The sequence below is a fragment of the Polyodon spathula genome, chromosome 4, assembly GCF_017654505.1.
Source record: "Polyodon spathula isolate WHYD16114869_AA chromosome 4, ASM1765450v1, whole genome shotgun sequence".
Classification (NCBI taxonomy): Eukaryota; Metazoa; Chordata; class Actinopteri; order Acipenseriformes; family Polyodontidae; genus Polyodon; species Polyodon spathula.
The window spans coordinates 89,732,102-89,751,395 of record NC_054537.1 but is presented as its reverse complement, the minus strand read 5'-3'; the positions used below and the strand labels follow the sequence as shown (position 1 = coordinate 89,751,395).

The window sequence follows — 19,294 nt, the reverse complement described above, 5'->3', positions numbered from 1 at the left end:
TCTCAGTGCACTGAAATAACAAAGGAGCAATCTTTGAGGCTCTAAGTTACCGTGAAATTTTGTGGGTGGCAATTTAGCGCAAATAACTCAGATGCAAAACTCAGAGGCAGAACAAATCCCTAATTACACAAGCACACCAGCAAGAAATAACTGTATAATTATGAGGTAAGAAACTGTACCAAGACACAGCCGTGAAAATGGGCTTAAGGTTGAATGGGACAGTTGAGTTTTACTGGGGTATGCAAAGGGTCTTTTCTGGATTGTGTTTGCGCCTTCCCTAAAAGTTTAAAGAGTGAACAAAATCAGAGCATACCACATAGCTCAGCAGCATAACAAGGCATTCATCGTGGCTTTACTCACAGCACTACAGCCCCCTATTTGCAGCTTAATTTTCATTTACCATTTAGCACTTTTTAAAAGCCATGTATAAAACGCGACCCATGTTTAGTCTCTTTTGTCTCGGTTGGTTGTTGAGTCTACTGAGATTCAACTAAATAAAAATACAAATAAATTCTCTGGTGTTTAACCTAACACATAAAAGTAATAAACACATGTAAATTGCATAAAATAGCATGACAAAAAATGGTTGTAGTTAGGGGCAGGTAAAAAAAAAACCCTTCTAGCCTTGGTCCTTGTACCTTTTGCTAAATAAGCCCTATTGTCTTCAATTGTTCAGCAAAAAGAGTGGTGAGGAAATATGTCTATGTCACTTACATTCACAGAATGGAATAAAGTCTTGTAACTGATATCAATGCAAAGATGTAGCCTTAGGTCTACTAATGTTGGGGGCAATAAATCAAAACCAGTTTAATCTCTTAGAGCACTAGAAACTTCACTGTCAAAAATAAGGTATACCCCTAAAGCTACTAGATACAGTGGGATCGCCTCTGAAAACAATTCATGCAGTGATTTTCACAATAGGGGACAGATTGAAATCCAGCACCAGGTCAAGAGCCCTTTACTGTCACCTTGGTTTGATGCTCTTTGAGACCTAATATGAAAAGTATTTTTGGAATCAAATCAGTTCCTAAGCAGGCACAATTCAAACACCACTGCAGTTGGTACTGATTAGTACTGAATTTGCCAATCTGAACTGAGGAGATGAAAGGATACATGTTTAGTGTGAAAAGAGAGAATGACAACTGGATACATTTCTATACATGCATAACATGAAGCATCTAAAAAGCAACCTTAGAAATACTGCAATTATTCAATACAACAGTAGGGGTAGGGAACTTAATACACACCTCAATTCAAAATTTAAAAAAAGAAAACATTTCTGTTTACTTGACTGATGAAAGCTTGTATTGCAATACATGCTGACAAATGTAATATTGTTTAGCTTTTTTCATACTGCTAATTTACATAGTGCTTCATCATACAAAAAAATAATGTTCCAAGTGGCATTAACTAGACATTCTTTCACCAAGAATACAAAGAAAAGAAAATAAATTATTATTATTTTTTTTTTTACTGTACTTAATGTATTATGCTTTATTTAATGTACTTGTAAAGTGCTTTGTGATGGTAGTCCACTATGAAAGGCGTTATATAAAATAAAGATTGATTGATTGAGATACCATAAAAGAACTTGAGATTTTGTTTTTTTTTTACCCATAATAAACACCATGAAGAAGAAAGAAGTGAAGGGGTTTTATTTATTTTTTTGTGATATTTTGTTTAGCTTAGAACTACTATATAGACCAGTGATTTCAAAATAAAATCAGTTTTCACGTATGAAACATAGTTAAAATAAAAAGTCTCTAATCATGGGAAAGCAGCACAAGTACTACTATTCAGAAATTTAAAAAAAAAATTATTGCAGAGAATCAGTACAACTCAAAAGAGTCAGTTATTGGCATAACATTTAAAAACTGCTCTCAAAGAACGACACAAAACATTTTTTTTATAATGCTAGGTGAGGCCTATGGCTACTTTTAAAGCCACTCATCCACTGAACAAGTTGTCGAAACACTCATCTGTTACACATTTCCCATTGAAGTATTTTCCTGGCATATTACAGTCAGCACATACATGTGTATTATACAAACACAATACACTTTGCTTTCCATTCAATATGAACCCCAAATAGTTGACTGCTTTGATATCTGTAGTGCTAACAACAAGAAGTAGACCACAGCCAGCCAATATATTTAAAAGAAGGAACACATATATTATTTTTAGAACCGTGATGAATGTAAAAATGAGACCATTTATTAAATGTAAACTCCATAAATAACTGTTCATATTACAGGGAAACATGATTCAAGTTGTTGCATGGGTGGTCAGCAGGTGAATGATTTTACAATTCAACTGTGATTGCAAAATAATTGCAATTGCATTGTGATCAGTTTTGGGGAAGTTACTTTTAAAATGAAATCTGCTACTAATTAAAATAATTTATCACTATGAAAAAAGACAACTAGCTACGGTAACAAATAATTATTTTTCAGACACAGTTTACATTTTGGGATTTTTTATTATTATAATTGTTTTATTTGGTTACATGTAATGCTTTACTACTGATTGGTGCATACAGTATATAACACTTGCAGAGTGATGTTGCCTTCATTGGCTGCAAGGACTCATTCTAGATTTGTCCTAGTCTCTTCATCATCTCTTTGCTCTTGCATTACTCATTCAGTATTGAATTCACACTACTTAAATAATGTGAGACCATGATGTGTTGAAAATGTGATTGTGAATGAAGTGAATGTCAATCAGAAGGTTTCAATGCATGCTTCAAATTATGTAGGTAGTGTTGATAGAGTATGATGCACCTGCTTGCTATCTTACTATACTAGATGCACATGTTACTCACCAAATATACAGCACACATGCTCTCAGTACAGTACACATAAGCAAACCAATAAAGTCTAACATATTTCGGAATTGAAGGTGCAACAATGAAATGTGAACAAAACAAACACCCACAAAGTCATAACTTTAAAATGTATCTCTGCATTTTTCTAATTCTATAATAATTTGTAGCTGCCTTGAATAACTCAACGTGAAACTGTTTTGGCTCCCTTGGGTGACCTTTACCCCTGGCCCAAAAAGAGCTGAATGGTGATAGAACATATAATGGCTCCTTTCCTGTGAAGTAAAGTCAGCAATAAAGGCTGGTAATTAAGGTAACCAGGGAGACCCAGCCCAGCAGGCCAGTGGTGTGGTGAACACTTTTAGAACTTCAAACAATATCAAAGTCATGGAGACTGGGCCCGGTGCAGCCCTGGTTTGAATTAAGGCTCACTTCCACACGCACTCTTCAAATCCAAGCTAAAAAAAAAAAGAACCGTAATGCCTTCTGGATTTCATTAGAGCCAATTATCTTATCTGTTTCATCTCAAGCCTGACCCTGAGGTTGGCAAGCAGCTAGTCAAGAGAGTTTGCGGTTGTTTGAGAAAGCCCGCCGCCAGCCAAAGGCCTGAGGACCTGTTCATTAAAACTTTGTTGCCCCCTGCCTCTAGTGATTAAATATTTTTCATGCTTTTGTAAATAATTTTTCCATTCTAAGCCCTAGGCCTCAAAGGTCCAATATATGTGTAATTCATTTGGTTTGTCAAGGAACACTTCAAGAAAACGGATCTTACACTAGGGGCTTGCTCTAGCTTTTGGATTTTTTTGTGTACCTTGACTGTCATGTGAAATTACACCAAACTCATAAAACATATAATAAAAAGGTTTATGACGTTCATTCTGAATATGTATTTCATTTATATATAAGGAGGGGGTAAATACAAATATGTACCTAAATTAAAGCAAGGTAATAAAAGCATTTATAAATCCAGTTTTTTCTATAGTGCAGACCATTGATTTTATAGGCCTAGAATGATAATAACAACTTAACAATTGCTAGCTGAAAGCATTACTGTTCTGGTGTACACAGAACTGCTTTAGCGCTACTGTATTAGAAGTTCCTTGTTTATTCCTAATGTATTTATTAATTAAAAGCGATATGAAGCAAATCAATTTGAAATCTGGTTTTCCAGTGGGTATGGTCAGCCTTGTTCATGAGGACAACTTTGGTCTCATGGTCCATATCCAGGGACCAGACTTTAAGCCCAACACAGAAAAAAGAAAAAAGTGGTATGCATGTATAACCAAAGAGTCACTTTACAAAAGTAATCATGCTTGTATTTCATGTACATGTAGTTTTGCACTCAAAGGTTTCAGATTCACAACTGCTTCTTTTTTTTTTTTGTCAAAACAGCAATGACATTATTAATTTGAAAGTATTGCACATATTAGTTTTTTTCATTTTATGCTATTGTTTTGTATACACTTTCTGTCTGCAGCTGCTGATTTAAAAAAGATTAACAAGACAAAGCATTGTTTTTTTTCTGTCAAAATATTTCTTCTCTTGAAAACTTTCACCTATTTCAGTCCACCATTCTCAGGCTTCCTCAAAGACTGTAAAATATGCAGAGAAATCAACAAAAAAACAGAAGGGAGACTACATCAAAAGCAAAACTCAGGTAAGAGAGACACTAAATGTATTTATCTAAATGCTAGAAGTCTCAGAGATAAAATGTTAAAACCTGAAGCTACTGCACTAACAAGTAACTACGATGTGATAGGTGTAACATAAACTTGGTTATCCGAGAGTGATGGAGACAAATATAATATTAGTGGGTATACGCTGTATAGGAAAGACAGGCAGGACAGAAGAGGAGGAGGGGTAGCGCTATACATCAAAAATAGTCTTGAAGCCCAGGTGTTAAATCTGGAAGAAAAAGGCAGTGCAGAATCAATATGGGTCAGAATAATGGACAAAAATTCAAAGGGCATAACAATAGGGCCATGCTATAGATTGTCAAATTCAGATACCGAGCAAAATAATCTGTTATACAATGACATTAGAAATGCGCGTAGCAAAGGAAAAGTAATACTAATGGGGGAATTCAAGTTCCCCCATATAAAATGGGAAAACCTGGTGGGGAGCACGAGAACCAAAATTGAAATGGTAGAAATGACAAATGCCTGGTTCCTAAGGCAATTTGTCAAGGCACCAACTGGGGGGGGGGGGGGGGGGGGGGCATGCCTTGATTTCGACTTTTCAAATAACAAAGACAGAATAACCAAACACATTTGCAAACTTAGATCACTTATGAAGTGCTTTTTAAAACCCAAAAAGTAACTTTGAAAAGCCAGACAATCAAAGAATGAACAGAGGCTAACAGAAGTAGATTGGAGTAAAATAGAGAAAATATCCATAGAGAAAGGATGGCTATTTTTCATAACTGTAGTACTAGAGGCACAAAACAATTGCATCCCAAAAGTAGACAAATCAAAATCTCAAACAAAATGGCCAACGTGGTTTAATAGATTAATTAAAAAAATATATTTGCAGAGAAAAAAGGCACTTTATAGAGTGTTTAAAAGGGACCAAGAACACAGAAAGAGTACTTGAAACTGCAAGCGCAAGTCAAAAAGAGAGAGATAGAAATAAGGAGGCTAAAACTATTCCAAAAGGTTTTGCAAAAGAAGATTCAAAGAGGAAGTAAAATGTCTAAGAGATAAAAATAGCAACATCACAGATGAAGAGAAAAAAAACTGCAAATATATTAAATTATTACTTTTCACAAGTTTTTACAAAGGACGATACAAACAACATGCCCTACATGTCAACCTGTTCCTATCCAGTTTTAAATAACTTTACCATAACAGAGGCAGAAGTGTTAAAGGGAGCTCTTAAAATAAACAAATCCCCTGGGTCGGAAGAGATCCTCCCAATAGTACTAAAATAAATGAAAAAAATTATTTACAAATCGCTTACTAAGATCATGCAACAGTCTCTTGAGACAGGGGTTGTACTGACAGACTGGAAAAGTGCAAACATAATTCCGATCCACAAAAAGGGAGACAAAACTGAACTAGGTATGCCTGACTTCTATTATATGTAAACTATACTAAAATCCAAAATGGAAAATTACATATATGGTAACAGTATCCTGGGAGACAGCATGGTTTTAGTAAAGGAAGATCATGTCTAACTAACCTGCTTGATTTTTTTGAGGATGCAACATTGACGATGGATAATTGCAAAGCTCATGCCATGGTTTATTTAGATTTCCAGAAAGCTTTTAACATAAAAGTCCTGCATGAAATATTAATTTTCAAACTGAATGCAGTGCAGATTTAAGGAAATGCATGCACATGGATTAGAGAGTGGTTAACATTTAGAACACAGAAAGTACTGATTAGAGGAGAAACCTCAAAATGGAGCTAGGTAACCAGTGGTGTACCACAGGGATCAATATTAGGTTCTCTGCTCTTCCTAATCTACATTAATGACTTAGATTCTGGTATAGTAAGCAAACTTGTTAAATTTGACAACACAAAAATAGGAGGAGTGGCAAACATTGTTGCAGCAGCAATGATCATTCAAAATGATCTAGGCAGCATTCAGAACTGAGCAGACATATGGCAAATTACACTTAATATAAAAAATGTAAGGTACAGCACGCAGGCAATAAAAATATCTATTACAAATACCATATGGGTGACAATGAAATTGAAGAAGGGATCTATGAGAAAGATCTATGAGTTTATGTTGACTCAGAAATATCTTCATCTAGACAATATGCTATAAAAAAGGTCTACAAAATGCTTTAAAAGGCATGTCATATGCAAACAGGCTAAAATAATTGAATCTATTAGGTCCTGAACAAAGAAGGCTATGTGCCGATCTGATTCAAGCTTTCAAAATTCTAAAAGGTATCGACAATGTCGACCCAAGGGACTTTTCCGACCTGAAAAAAGAAACAAGGACCAGGGGTCACAAACAAAGATTAAACAAAGGGGCATTCAGAATAGAAAATAGACAGAGGTACTTTTTTACACAGAGAATGGTGAGGGTCTGGAACCAACTCCACAGTAATGTTGTTGAAGCTGACACCCTGGGATCCTTCAAGAAGCTGCTTGATGAGATTCTGGAATCAATAAGCTACTACCAACCAAACGAGCAAGATGGGCCGAATGGCCTCCTTTCATATATAACCTTTCTTATGTTCTCATGTTCTAAAACATATACTGTACATATATAGTGAGATGGTAAAAAGATGAAAAATATAATTGAGAGGATATAAACTATTCCTTCAACCCCCACCGTTAGTTGAAATCACTGTTAAATTAATCTAGATTCATAAGAAAGTTTACAAACGAGAGGAGGCCATTCGGCCCATCTTGCTTGATGTTCTTATGCTTCTTATGTTCTTATGTTCTTATTACCCTTTGGAATGACTCCCATTGCAGATTTGACTTACCATGCTTAATTTAACACGTTATTAAAAAGGTTGTGATTTACTTTAAATTACGTTTTGGTACAAATATAATTCAGGAACATATTGGCAAAAATATGTTTTTAAAGCTCAGCTTGTGCAGAGAAGTTCATAGGTAACGTTGTTATAATGAAGGGTTATCTTTTGTAGAACATTCACTTTAGAGTGCTTACGTGGAAGGATACATAAAAAAGAATACAGTTAAAATATATACAAATTATAATTAATTTTCTGCAACATTGACGTATAAAAGCAATAAGACTCTAACCCTAATCCATTGCCCAAATGGTCCACAATACCTGCTAATGCCCTCTATACCAGATGCTATTGCTCACACACACACACGTGTTATATAGATATATAGATATATAAGAATCATATATTTCTTCTTTAATGGTCTGTAAATGTTGATTTATACATCATATTATTATTATTATTATTATTATTATTATTATTATTATTATTATTTATTATTATTATTATTATTATTTATTACTAGTATTATTATTTCAAGTTTAATTTACAAATGGCAGCATAAAGACGTCAGGGTTTTTAACTTAAATACTTCATCCTAATAAGGTTTGTGTTTGTTTTTTTTTTGTTTGTTTTTTACCTGTGCCTTGTTTGCAGTGCTTTGTGGATGCTCAACCAGACTGGTAAAACAGTGTCTCAATCAATTAGTACAACTTACACTTCATTCATATTTACCTAAGTCACACAATTCAAAGCAAATGTACAAACCTGAAAGCTGTAAGGTATTCCACATCTCCCATGGGGGGTTCCAGGCCACCTGTCCAAGCAATATTTACATTGTAACCTTCACCAGGGTGACTTCCACACTGCAAAACAGGGAAGCACCAGAGCAGAAATAACATCAAATAGTTATGCTTCTGGCAATAATCATCAAACAAAATGTCAAACTCTCCCCATTCCTGGCTTGACAAGCACAGTTCTGGGTTCTACACTTGTTCTGCACTGGAGGGAGGTGCAAGGGTCCCATAGGGCAATTTCTGGAAGTAGGCGCAATTTAATTGCACCACTGAAGGACTGAGAAAATAAGAGGTAATCATGCAATGCAATTTGAGTAGAACAGTTTGGAGAAGGGGGATCTCTGATCATGAAGCTCACCTCGTCTGGAGCGCCACTGCCTGGGAAGAAGTTTCCTTCATCATAGCGATGAAGAGACATGTACAGGACATTGGGGTCACTAAAAAAGGCCTGCTGTGTTCCGTTGCCATGGTGAACATCCTGAGGGCAAAAGAAAACAAATGACAAATATAATAACATTTAGCTTGAACCAAAGGTTCCTTCTGCCTTTTCTCGCCCCCCCCCCCCCCCCCCCCCCCCCCCCCCCTCCCCCTTACCACCCCCCTACACCCCTCTGCCTCCTCCTCTCTCCCGACACTTCCTGAATGTTTTTTGGGCAAATTACTCCTTAATGTGCTCATTTTTTAAACTGGCTTCTAAAAACCAGGAAACCGCAGAGAACATGCCCTGGAGACCCCAGATGAGCAGTCATTGAGAAATCCCAGTCCTCTCTTCCACAATTAGATATTTATACACCAGCTCTTTGTACTGCGGGTCCTAGTGATGGAATCTAGCATCCTGTTTTATGGAGGAATTTTATGGGTTATTAACTGTCAACAGTTCATAACCCCTCAGGCTCAATTAACTTGGCTTTCTTTGTCCCCGATGAAATGCAAATGTTTGATTTGCACAAAAAAAAAACTACACAGCCATAGGTTTTGAAATGTATAAAATGAATACACAACAAGGCAGAATTGAAAGTTCATACATAAAGTGAACCGGAAAAAAAAATGTTAGCAGGTTAGAAGAGAGGTTTCAGTGAGTTGTGTTTCAAAATACCCACTTGCTTACAACCATGCAGGCAGACAACACTGCACATGCTCAGATGATATGTATTTCTGAATACAATGTTGAACAAGAGATGCTTCCTACTGTTTATGAGAGATAAATGATTACAATATGTTACAATTATTTACCATTATAAGCAACACTTGTTTAAGTGTTTACCTGTATATATGTCTTATGTTTTGTTTTTCTTTCTTCTTTGAATGCTTTTGTTTGAGTGATTATGCACTATTTATTTCATAAGTAGCGTTCTGAACTGGCCACTAAAAAACACTATACTAAATATACTATCTATCTATCTTTTTCATTTTTGTGTATTTATTTTTGACTGCTGCACAAAAAAAAAAAAAAAAAAAAAAAAATATTTACATGCATCAGAAAGTGCTATGTCGTCATAGAAAAATGTTTGTTCTGTGGCAATAAGTCAACAGATTAGCAAATAACATCCTAGCTAATGATGAGCCTGTAGATCCATTTTTTTGCATCCACTTCTTCACTAATGATAAGTGTCAAATTCAAAATATTGCACCACTTCCATTTGCCGTGGTAAGAAATACTTGGATCTTTATTAAACTTTTGACTTCTGTCCATGTTTTTTTTTTTAGATACAAATGCATTGCCGCCCTACTCTTAATATAAGGTAATGCAAGAAAACATAGCCACACATTATTATGGCAAAGCTCAAAATACACAATTTCTGGTAGTTAACATATTTGTTCATGACAAAAGTATTGGCACTTTTATATTAAAAGTCTGTAAACATGTAATAGAACTAACTTTATAATTAATTACTAAAATATAGTAATTAATCTGTATTATAAAGTTAATAGCCAGACAAAGAATGTATTTATTTTCAACATCTGTTGAAGAACGTTTTGGCAACACAGCAGATGATGGTCAATACAAAGGGAGTTGGATTCACATTTGAGAAAAGCACTTGTAGCAAACTACAACAAAGGAAATGTCTACAGAACAGTATCAAAGGAATATGAAATACTAAAATCCACAATCAGCAATAATCAGGATGTGACACAGAACAAATTCAACTGAAACGCTTGAAAGAAGTGGACATCCAAAGAAAATTACGACTACAGCAGGTATGAGAATCATCCGAGCAGCTTAAAAAAAAAAAAAAAAAAAAAAAACAAGATAACAGCCAAGGACTTAAAGAAAGACTTAGAGGACAATAGTGCATGAAAGAACTGTACAAAGGCACCTGAACACAGAAGAGTTGTGTGCACGTAGATCTCGCTGCAAACCACATTTAAAGAACAGCAATAAAACAAAATGTCCCAAGAATCTATGAACAAGAATCTGAAGCATTCTTTAACAACATCATGTGGTCCAGTGAGACTAACACAGTATGTTTGGGAAAAAAGGGAAAGTCTTTAATAAATAAAACTTTATACCTACAGTTAAACATGGAGGTAGTTTGACCATGATATAGGGGTGTTTTAGCAGTTCAGGGACTGGAGACATTCATGTGATTGAAGATCTAATAAATGCAGCCATGTATCAAAGCATTCTACAAAGTACTACAATCCTATCTGCTCCGAGGTTGCTATGTAGACAGTTTACCTTCCAACACAACAATGACCCAAAGAATATAGTTAAGTCAACTGTGGAATTCTTGAAGAAAATTAAGATACACGTTGTGGAATGGCCTTCATAATCAGCAGATCTCAGTTCAATAGAAATGCTTTGGACTGATCTGAACAAAAAACTCCCAGCCAAGCATTCTGCATCCAATCTGTCTGAGCTGAAGGAAATATGTAAGACAGAATAGGTCCGGATTTCATACAAGCCGTAATAAAAAAAACAAAACAAAAAGAATGTAAATACTTTTGCTATGAACAAATATTTTGCTACAACAAAACGTAATTGAATAATGATACCAATCAGAAGGCATTACCTTCATAGCTGACCTCCCTTGTACCATATAGTAAGTACTAATGGTTTTCACTTTCCTGATGCTTCCAGAAGGTAATGCCCTCTAATCAGAGTTCTACTGCTTATTAAATTAAACAAATCAGCATTCAATAATTCAAGGGGTTTGATGCCCAAAATACACTGCGGAAGGTACTAGCCGAAACATTTGCCTGCCGGTTTATTTATTTAGTTTATTGTAAGACTTTGTTTTGTATAAGTTTTAACTTAAAAATGCGATTAAGTGTTTAGAAGTTACGGATGTTTTGACTGACTATAATGGTATCAGTGTTTTTAAACATACCTTTTCCAAGTGAATTTATTTTTATTGAAATCTAATATTGAAATATTCAGACCCAAGGGCCATATCACATGAAAAATGAAGAAACAGGAAGCCTTATTTTGCACATCACACACACACCTGCACCCACCCGCACACACACAGATATATATAGTAAACAATGAACTGGAGAGGAGGGATACAGTGGAATGTATATCTGCACAGCATTCTGGTGAGTTAAAATGTATACATGCATTAGTTTCTACTTAGTTTCTTAATGCATTTATTTTAAGTATAATATGTCTGTGCAATGTTTTCTGATAATAAGCCCCAATTAGCCAGGTTGGCTAAAAATGTTACTATATTAATTCACAATAGCAACCTTCTGTTTGAGGTAACAGAAACAGTAAACTGACTTCACGTAAGTTGGTTTACTTAACGCCCTGAATGCATGCAAAAGTCCTAAAAACAAACTTAATACTCTCAGACATTTTAATAGTTATCTCTGCAACGGACTATGTGTCTAATGATTGTATGGTATTGTGTCTAATGATTGTATTGTGCTTGTTTCTCTTATGTCATACACATTGTTTCCAAGGGTTTGTCCAAGATGTTCCGGGTCAGCCAGATGCTGGGTATCTCACTGTTCTAAACATTTTAAAAAGAACACAGCTGGTACAGCGTTCGGCTACAGGGCCCCTAAACAGAGGAATGAATTGCCAGCCTCTGTAAGGAAGGCACCAAAGACAGCAGTTTTTAAAACTAGACTGAAGACATATTTTTGTAGTCTTTCATATACATGACTACTACTATTGCCTTTTTACTATATGTTTTATTGTTTTTATTTTTTGTCGTACTTCTGTATTTTATTGTGTTTGCTGAATTTACTGCTTCTTATGCTTACTGCTCTGTAAATGTTCATGTTTTGTCCACTTGCGGCAATTCGTTGCAAAGGGTACAATATAAAATAAAGATCTGATTGATTGATTGATTGAAAGATCCACCCCCACAATATAGCAGTCAGACCAGGATAGAGCCTTTTGAACATGGAAGGTTTGTCCTGCAAACGTTTGCCTTTTCTTAAGCACATTATAGGCTGTGACACATCTGAAATAAAGTTTTTCCTAATATTTAATTAATGACCTGTTTCATATACTATTTGTAGCAGTTACATCTTGAGCAGCAGGATGCAATTTGATTATGATATTTATTAGACCATTGTGTGCTCTTGGAGTAATGTTATCACACTATAGCCCCTAAATCTTTTAGCACTTGCCAACAAAAAGAAATAATCAGGTCCAGATGTAACTGATTAGTGTTTGATGCCAGGGTTCATTTCCTGTCTATACTTTGTCAGACAAACCCTTACACCTCCTGGGGAATCGCTGGCAAAATAAAAATAGGGCTCATAAATCGGTATATAAGTTTCTTCAGGTGTTAGCGTAAAAACGTCTTAACTGTGTACAAGTAGTTATTTAGTACAAGATGCCCAGCCAATTATCTGAACTCTGAATACTCCTCATGTCTAAAGGTAAAGTTCAGGCATCATTTTTAGTTTTTACTGAAGTTATGCACTATTAAAATGAGTGTACTGCTAGACTGTCTTAGGTTCCTGTTTCTGTAGACTACCCAGTTCTTCATTTCTATGACTGAGCAGCAGGGGAGTTTAACAAACTCTGTAATACACTTTCTTTTTTTTTTACCACCTAAATGTAGTATCTTCTGCTTTTGTACTACGGTTCTGAACAAATATGTCAAACATTATTATGGTTCGTCTTGATTAGAATCAAATATTATTCGTGACTCAAAAATAATAATAAAAAGGAAGAGTTATATTGGCACAATGCCACAATGGCACAATGATTTAAGCAAGAGAACAGAACACTGTTTCTGCAAAACACAACGAAACTTACAGTGAAACAACACGAGTTATAAACTATAATATTCATCAACACAATTTGTATGCATTCCAGTTGTGGCACCCATGAAGCATACGTACCCAGTCCACGATTAATATCTTGCTCATATTTAGCGCTTGCCTTAAGAACTTGGCAGTAATTGCAACTGAATTAAAAAAGCAGAAACCCCTGGAATAAAGAAGAACAGCAAAAATAAGAAAACAAACCGGCAAGTAAAATGGTCACAAATAACGTTCTGGGTCATGTTTTTAAATGCTATATGATCTCTGAGACCATAAATCTTTTTTTTCTGAAATCTTGAAGCCTTTCCCTGTCATCTGCTAACAATTACAGTGCTTTGGAGGTGTTCACTGTGCAGGTGATAGCTCGTGAAGCTGGTTCTCTGAGAGGAGCAGCATTCCCTCACACTTACATGGCTGTTGATTCTTCAGCATGATGACCCGGGGGCCGCACAACAGCAAATCCATTCTGTGAAAGAGAAAAGACATTTCAATTGCAGGGCCGCTTCGTACAGGATGCAGTTCATAAGCCACTTTGCTGATTTGAGGCAGTGAATTTCATTTTATGTTAGAAATATATTAAATGAAATACAAACCATTGGGCAGAAAGAAATGCAGTTAAGTTGTAATTATTATCATTATTTGTATAGAAAGTCTAAAAAACTAATGTAATTGTAATAGAGCAATATAGACCAAATGTATTTCTGGTGACTTTAAAGTGTGATTTTTGTGCTTATGATATCTGTCTAGTGCTGTATTTGAAAGCATTGGTAAGCACTCCGTTAAATACAACAGGCGTATTAACATTGGGAGAAAAAAAGAGTGCAGCTGTTTGACTTTTATGTTGTGTTTCTGATTTGTTAAAATTTGAATTCAAGAAAGGATGGAACAGCGTGGCATGCAAAAATATACTCAGGGTTACACTGTTTCAAGACTAACTCTGTGGGCCATTAAACTTTAAAATCAACAATGCCTGTGCTCTTTCCTAACCCGCAGGCTCCCTTTCTACTTCACTTTGCTCTCTTTGTCTGCGCTTCCTCTAGCTCTCCCACACACAACGCAGTCGGACCTCACCTTCAGCTCTCGGGAGGCTACTTTGGAAGCCAGTTCGATGACACAGCCAACGGCCATGCGTGCAGTGCTGGGCGAGTGGAGCTCATTCCAAATGGTGTCACTGTCCACCTGAGCAAACAGTCGGCAGAAGAAGGAGAAAGAGAAACAAATCTGTAAGGAAGGGCTGGCAGGGTGACAGCCAATGTACAATAACATTAGTCTTCCGTCTTGGCCCAGCTGAGTGAACCTTCTGGTCGTAGCTTTGCTTATCCTTTTTATTTGTTTTATTTTATTTTATTTTTTTTTTACACAGAACTTCTCCAATGGAAACACATTCCTGCCATGCCTCACTGCCATTCCCTGTTTAGATTTCTCATTACAAACAGCATTACACGCATGGGCCGGATCTGGCCTAGTTAGACATTAGGCCACAGTAGTAGATTTGATATGGGATGGGGACCTAAGCTTACATCTAGGGTCTGTCATGTGCCAGAAAAGAAATGTATATGTATCTCAGACCCTGCTAAGAAAGCAAAGTCAGCATATCACTGACAGACTGTACTAGGTATATAGCAACAAATTATCCAAACATCACGTTTTATTACTGATTCAATTAATCAGGTAATGTTTCTAACTATTTAATATAAGTTTAGATTTAAAATGAAACCTATTTAATTATTTAAACTATAGCATAGGAAAAAGATGTAGGAGCCAAATTAAAGATATAAAACAATACTTCAGAACGGGAGCAATTTTGAGAGAGAAGAACTTGAAAACAGATAAGGTTTCTTGTTTTTCCTTTGTTTCAGGTTACTGGTATGTTTAAGTTATTATTGCCAACTGTAAGCCTTGAAGATAGCTGACAATAACCACAGCTAGTTGGATTTTTGACAAGAAAATTAATTCCCAGCAGTCAATCCCAGTTATTGTTTCTTGAATAATTATTACTTAACATTCTCCATCTACTGCATGTGGTGTGCAATTGATTTTCTCCAGATATGGCCGTATCTGGTCAATGGTGTCATTGCATTCTAACTGCTGGCAAACACTACAATAGTCTTCCTTGTTTCTGCAGGAGTAAACTAAAAATACATTAATCTACCAGATTCACAAAGAAGCTGAGAATGTCTTACTGTCTTAACACTTACTGTATTAATTCTCCAAGGTGTATTAGAAGTCAATGTAACCGAAGGAGATTCAATTGAAAAGCATTTTTAAAAATAAAGCAGACAGCTCACAGGAATATAATTAAATAGCCACTAGGAAACTTATATTTATGCTTGATAACCAAACTAAAAACAAACAATTGAAAGCATTTGATCTGTAATTACACAGATATCTACAATTAAAAAGTGATTACATTAAAACTAATTACAGTGCAATTACAAACTAATTTTTTACAAGCCTTTTCACTATAGACTTGATATGGACTTTAGTACCATATTCAACTAATGCAACCAAATATTATGGAAAGAACTACATTTAAAGCCTTTCTGTCTCCCACAGAAGTTTCTGTTCTTGTTCCTCATACTGTACTAGCAAAAATATGTTCTATTTAAACAAGTCAAAAGAGGGGATTTATTATAATTGCTGCACTGTGGGTTAGTCTCCATAGAGACAAGTGCTGTATGGAAAGCAGATTTAGAAAAAAAAAAAAAAAAAAAAGTATAACCCTTGGCCAAAACATCCCTGCAAAGCACTGTCCTCTTTGCTCTGCTGTCTGACAAACTGAGTTGATCCAAGCTCTCCTGACTGTCGGGACTGAATGCCTGACACTTGGCAGCTTTGATTAATGAGATCATCTTATATGAACCGGGGAATCACCTATAAACGCTAATAGACTGCTTGTGGCTGGCTGCCGAGTATTAGAGTAATCCCAGTGCAAGCAGCAGAACTAAGGCTTAGCCAGTAATACACAGTTCTCCTGGTGTTCTCAGAGCACAGGGCCAGCAGTTAGAAATACTCATCTCATCTCACAATACGAAGCATAAGACAGCTAGTTCTGTGAATTAACAGGTGGTTCACTAATCTGGCTTGTTTGTCTGCATTGGTCTGTTCTCCTTTCCATTAAGAAACCTGGTTCACAAGCATAAAATTTTATATGCACAGCCCGTTCTTTCATTCAATGTATATTATATATATATGCAAGAAAGTAAAGTTACTATATATATATATATATATATATATATATATATATATCATATATATATATATATATATACACACACACACACACACTCACACACACTGCTGTGCAAAAGTCTTAGGCATGTTGCATTTTTCTACTGAGATGCACTATGAGCATCAATAATTTACTCAAACCCTCCACTACTATTTTCTCCTATTATAACAACCTTAACTTGCATAAAGAAGGAAAAACATTCAGTGAAATAGCTCCCATCACTTGATTAAAGAATGGAAAGAAGACAAGTGTTGAATTGACAACAGAACTGGCAGAAGGCACAGGTGTCGTTGTCCATCCATTAACAGTCCAAAGCACCTTTGACCATTGTTTCATAGTCCAATTTCTGTGTTCTTGTACATATTTTAGCTTTTTAGTCTTGTTCCCCTTTCTTAACAGAGGTATTCTTACTGCAACACATCCTTTAAGTCCTGATTTCAACAGTGACTTTCGTACCTGGGTTTGTCAATTACAGATGATGTTTCCTTCCTCTACTTGCTGATTATGCTTCGGATACCACAGGCTGTGAATAAATTGTTGATGCTCAAAATACATGTCTAAGACTTTTGCACAGCAGTATATATATATATATATATATATATATATATATATATATATATATATATATATATAATGACTCTTATGAGCCACATATACGTTGTGTACGGAGACAGATCTCTGTGGCTTCACAAGGGACATAATATTAAGCGAAAATGCAACCCGATTGCCCTCAATCCCAGGGCAGCACGGAATGTTCAATAAGACGGTCTTGTGGGTGTTCCTGGCAACATTTTCAGAAAAGCACCACTAGAAAGCACAAGCCAAAAGGTGGATCAAGCCAGCAGATATGTGCAACTTGATGAGCAACACAAGTGTGACACTGTACAAGATGCACATTTCCACTGGAAAAATGGACCAGCACTGTGGGTTCTGTAGCAAGTCAATTGAACTGTTTACCCAGTGAGTGTATCTCCCTATGTACACACCTGTAAATAACTATATGCAAACAACAGTAGAAAGTGTTGCAGAAAATGTTACGTTAAAAGGCAGATCAATGTACTTTACTGAGTTTCACCCAACCATAAAAATAACCATGCCAAATTTGAATTGTAATGTCATTTAAAAAAAACAGCATGCAAAGATAATTGTTTCTGATTTAAAAGCTGCAAATGAGCACTGTAGCGTGTTGTAAACAATTATTTTAATTACATCTATTGGAATGCAAAACAATCAGAAAATTATGCAGCCCTGACAACTATGCTGATGTAAATTTGAAAAATATGGAAAATATGTATTTGAATGCTCTTTAGGCCTGTTATCTGTTAGCTGTTGTCTAAATTGCTGTTTCAGGTTTTTCACTCCATCTTATTCATATGATTCTGTATGACACACGCATCCACAATGTTTAGAATTCACACCCTAGTCTTTTATTTAACATATTCTGCCTGTATGTAATGTATTTGCATTGTTCTTTACTGTTTGTATTTAATGTACTATGCCCTGTATTTCACTGTATTTAATGTATGATGTATTGTTCCTCATTATCTTGTAAAGCACTTTGGGTTGGTGGTCCACTATGAAAGACGCTATATAAAATAAAGATTGCTCGATTCATGTCTTCAATGCTTGTTTGGAACGTCTTACAGAATGTTTATATATTTCCTCTGCACTTGGCAGGCTGGCACATTTGATCTATTAGTTATACTGTGGTACAATGTTGGAGGGTTTGCCTGGACAGTCTGCAACAGGGTGGGTAAGGGTTGAAGAAATCTCAACTACCCAGAATTGTATCTTCTTAATTCCTATAACGTGGGTCAGGATTCTTAACCCATTGCGTTACTTTGCACAGCCCGTTCTTTCATTCAATACAGAGGCACAATATGTCTTGAGATAATATCTTTGGGGCTTTTACCTTCCCATGACTTCAGGCCAAACTATTGAAAAAAGAAATCTTCTTCAATTTAGATGATAAAGGCAAGTTTCTCTGCTGTCTGCTAGGCACCCCCCAGGGGAAAGAGAATGAAACCCACACTGATATAAAATCATTTCCTGTTTGCAGAAATCATATTCCCTCAGCTACTCACTTAATCCAGACCCAGAAAGCCCTGCACAGCTAGGAAGCCCATTCCTCATCTAAACCAATGTCACCAGACCCTTTTATGATTTTATGACCCTGTCAAAAAATAATATTGACTGCCAATAGTGATGTGATTCAAATTCCCTCCTCTGAACCATAAAGAAAGAAGCAAGCAATCTGTTATCAATTTTGCTAAGTGTGTCCAGGGAATTGCTAGCTCTTCCTGTTCCAAGAAATAAACGACAACAAACGCAGCCAAAGCTTTTGAAGCCGTGGGGCTGATGACGACATTGTCATGCTAGTCTGCTCTTCTCTGCTGTTGCGGTTTCCTTGCCTAGCGAAAGAGAAAAATTATTGCAAGATTTTTTTTTTTTTTCTTTTCTACACAGCTGGGTCAAATGAACAGAAAAGTAGTTACTATATTTAGTATAAAGATTTTGATGGGCCATAAGAGAAACGAGACCTGCTCTACTGATTTAACACTAGTCCTTCTGCCTATAATCAGCTTTTCATTATAAAAGGCTTGTCTCAACGTTAACATTGCATTTCAAAACTATGGAATGAATCCTGTATCTTTTTAAAGACATACTTACCCCGAGTCCTCCACATGGTAGCAAGGCCAGGTGTTTCTGAGCTGAAGAACCTACAAGAAAGATACATTTTCATTACTTTTTTTAAGTTGGAGTAAAGCTAAAACAAGCAT

At 35.9% G+C, this 19,294-nt stretch overlaps 1 protein-coding gene across 1 annotated transcript in view; it reads right to left on the bottom strand.

Moving 5' to 3' along the window:
• The window catches only part of LOC121315072 (histone deacetylase 9-like), a 215,985-nt gene that overhangs the window by 28,935 nt on the left and 167,756 nt on the right, over nucleotides 1-19,294 (bottom strand). The window contains exons 14-19 of the mRNA XM_041248972.1: nucleotides 19,185-19,234; nucleotides 14,354-14,461; nucleotides 13,693-13,748; nucleotides 13,361-13,448; nucleotides 8,412-8,531; nucleotides 8,025-8,122 (exon numbers count right to left, since the gene is read on the bottom strand). Of these exons, the coding sequence (XP_041104906.1) occupies nucleotides 8,025-8,122; nucleotides 8,412-8,531; nucleotides 13,361-13,448; nucleotides 13,693-13,748; nucleotides 14,354-14,461; nucleotides 19,185-19,234 (520 nt within the window). The remainder of the gene's footprint in view (nucleotides 1-8,024; nucleotides 8,123-8,411; nucleotides 8,532-13,360; nucleotides 13,449-13,692; nucleotides 13,749-14,353; nucleotides 14,462-19,184; nucleotides 19,235-19,294) is intronic.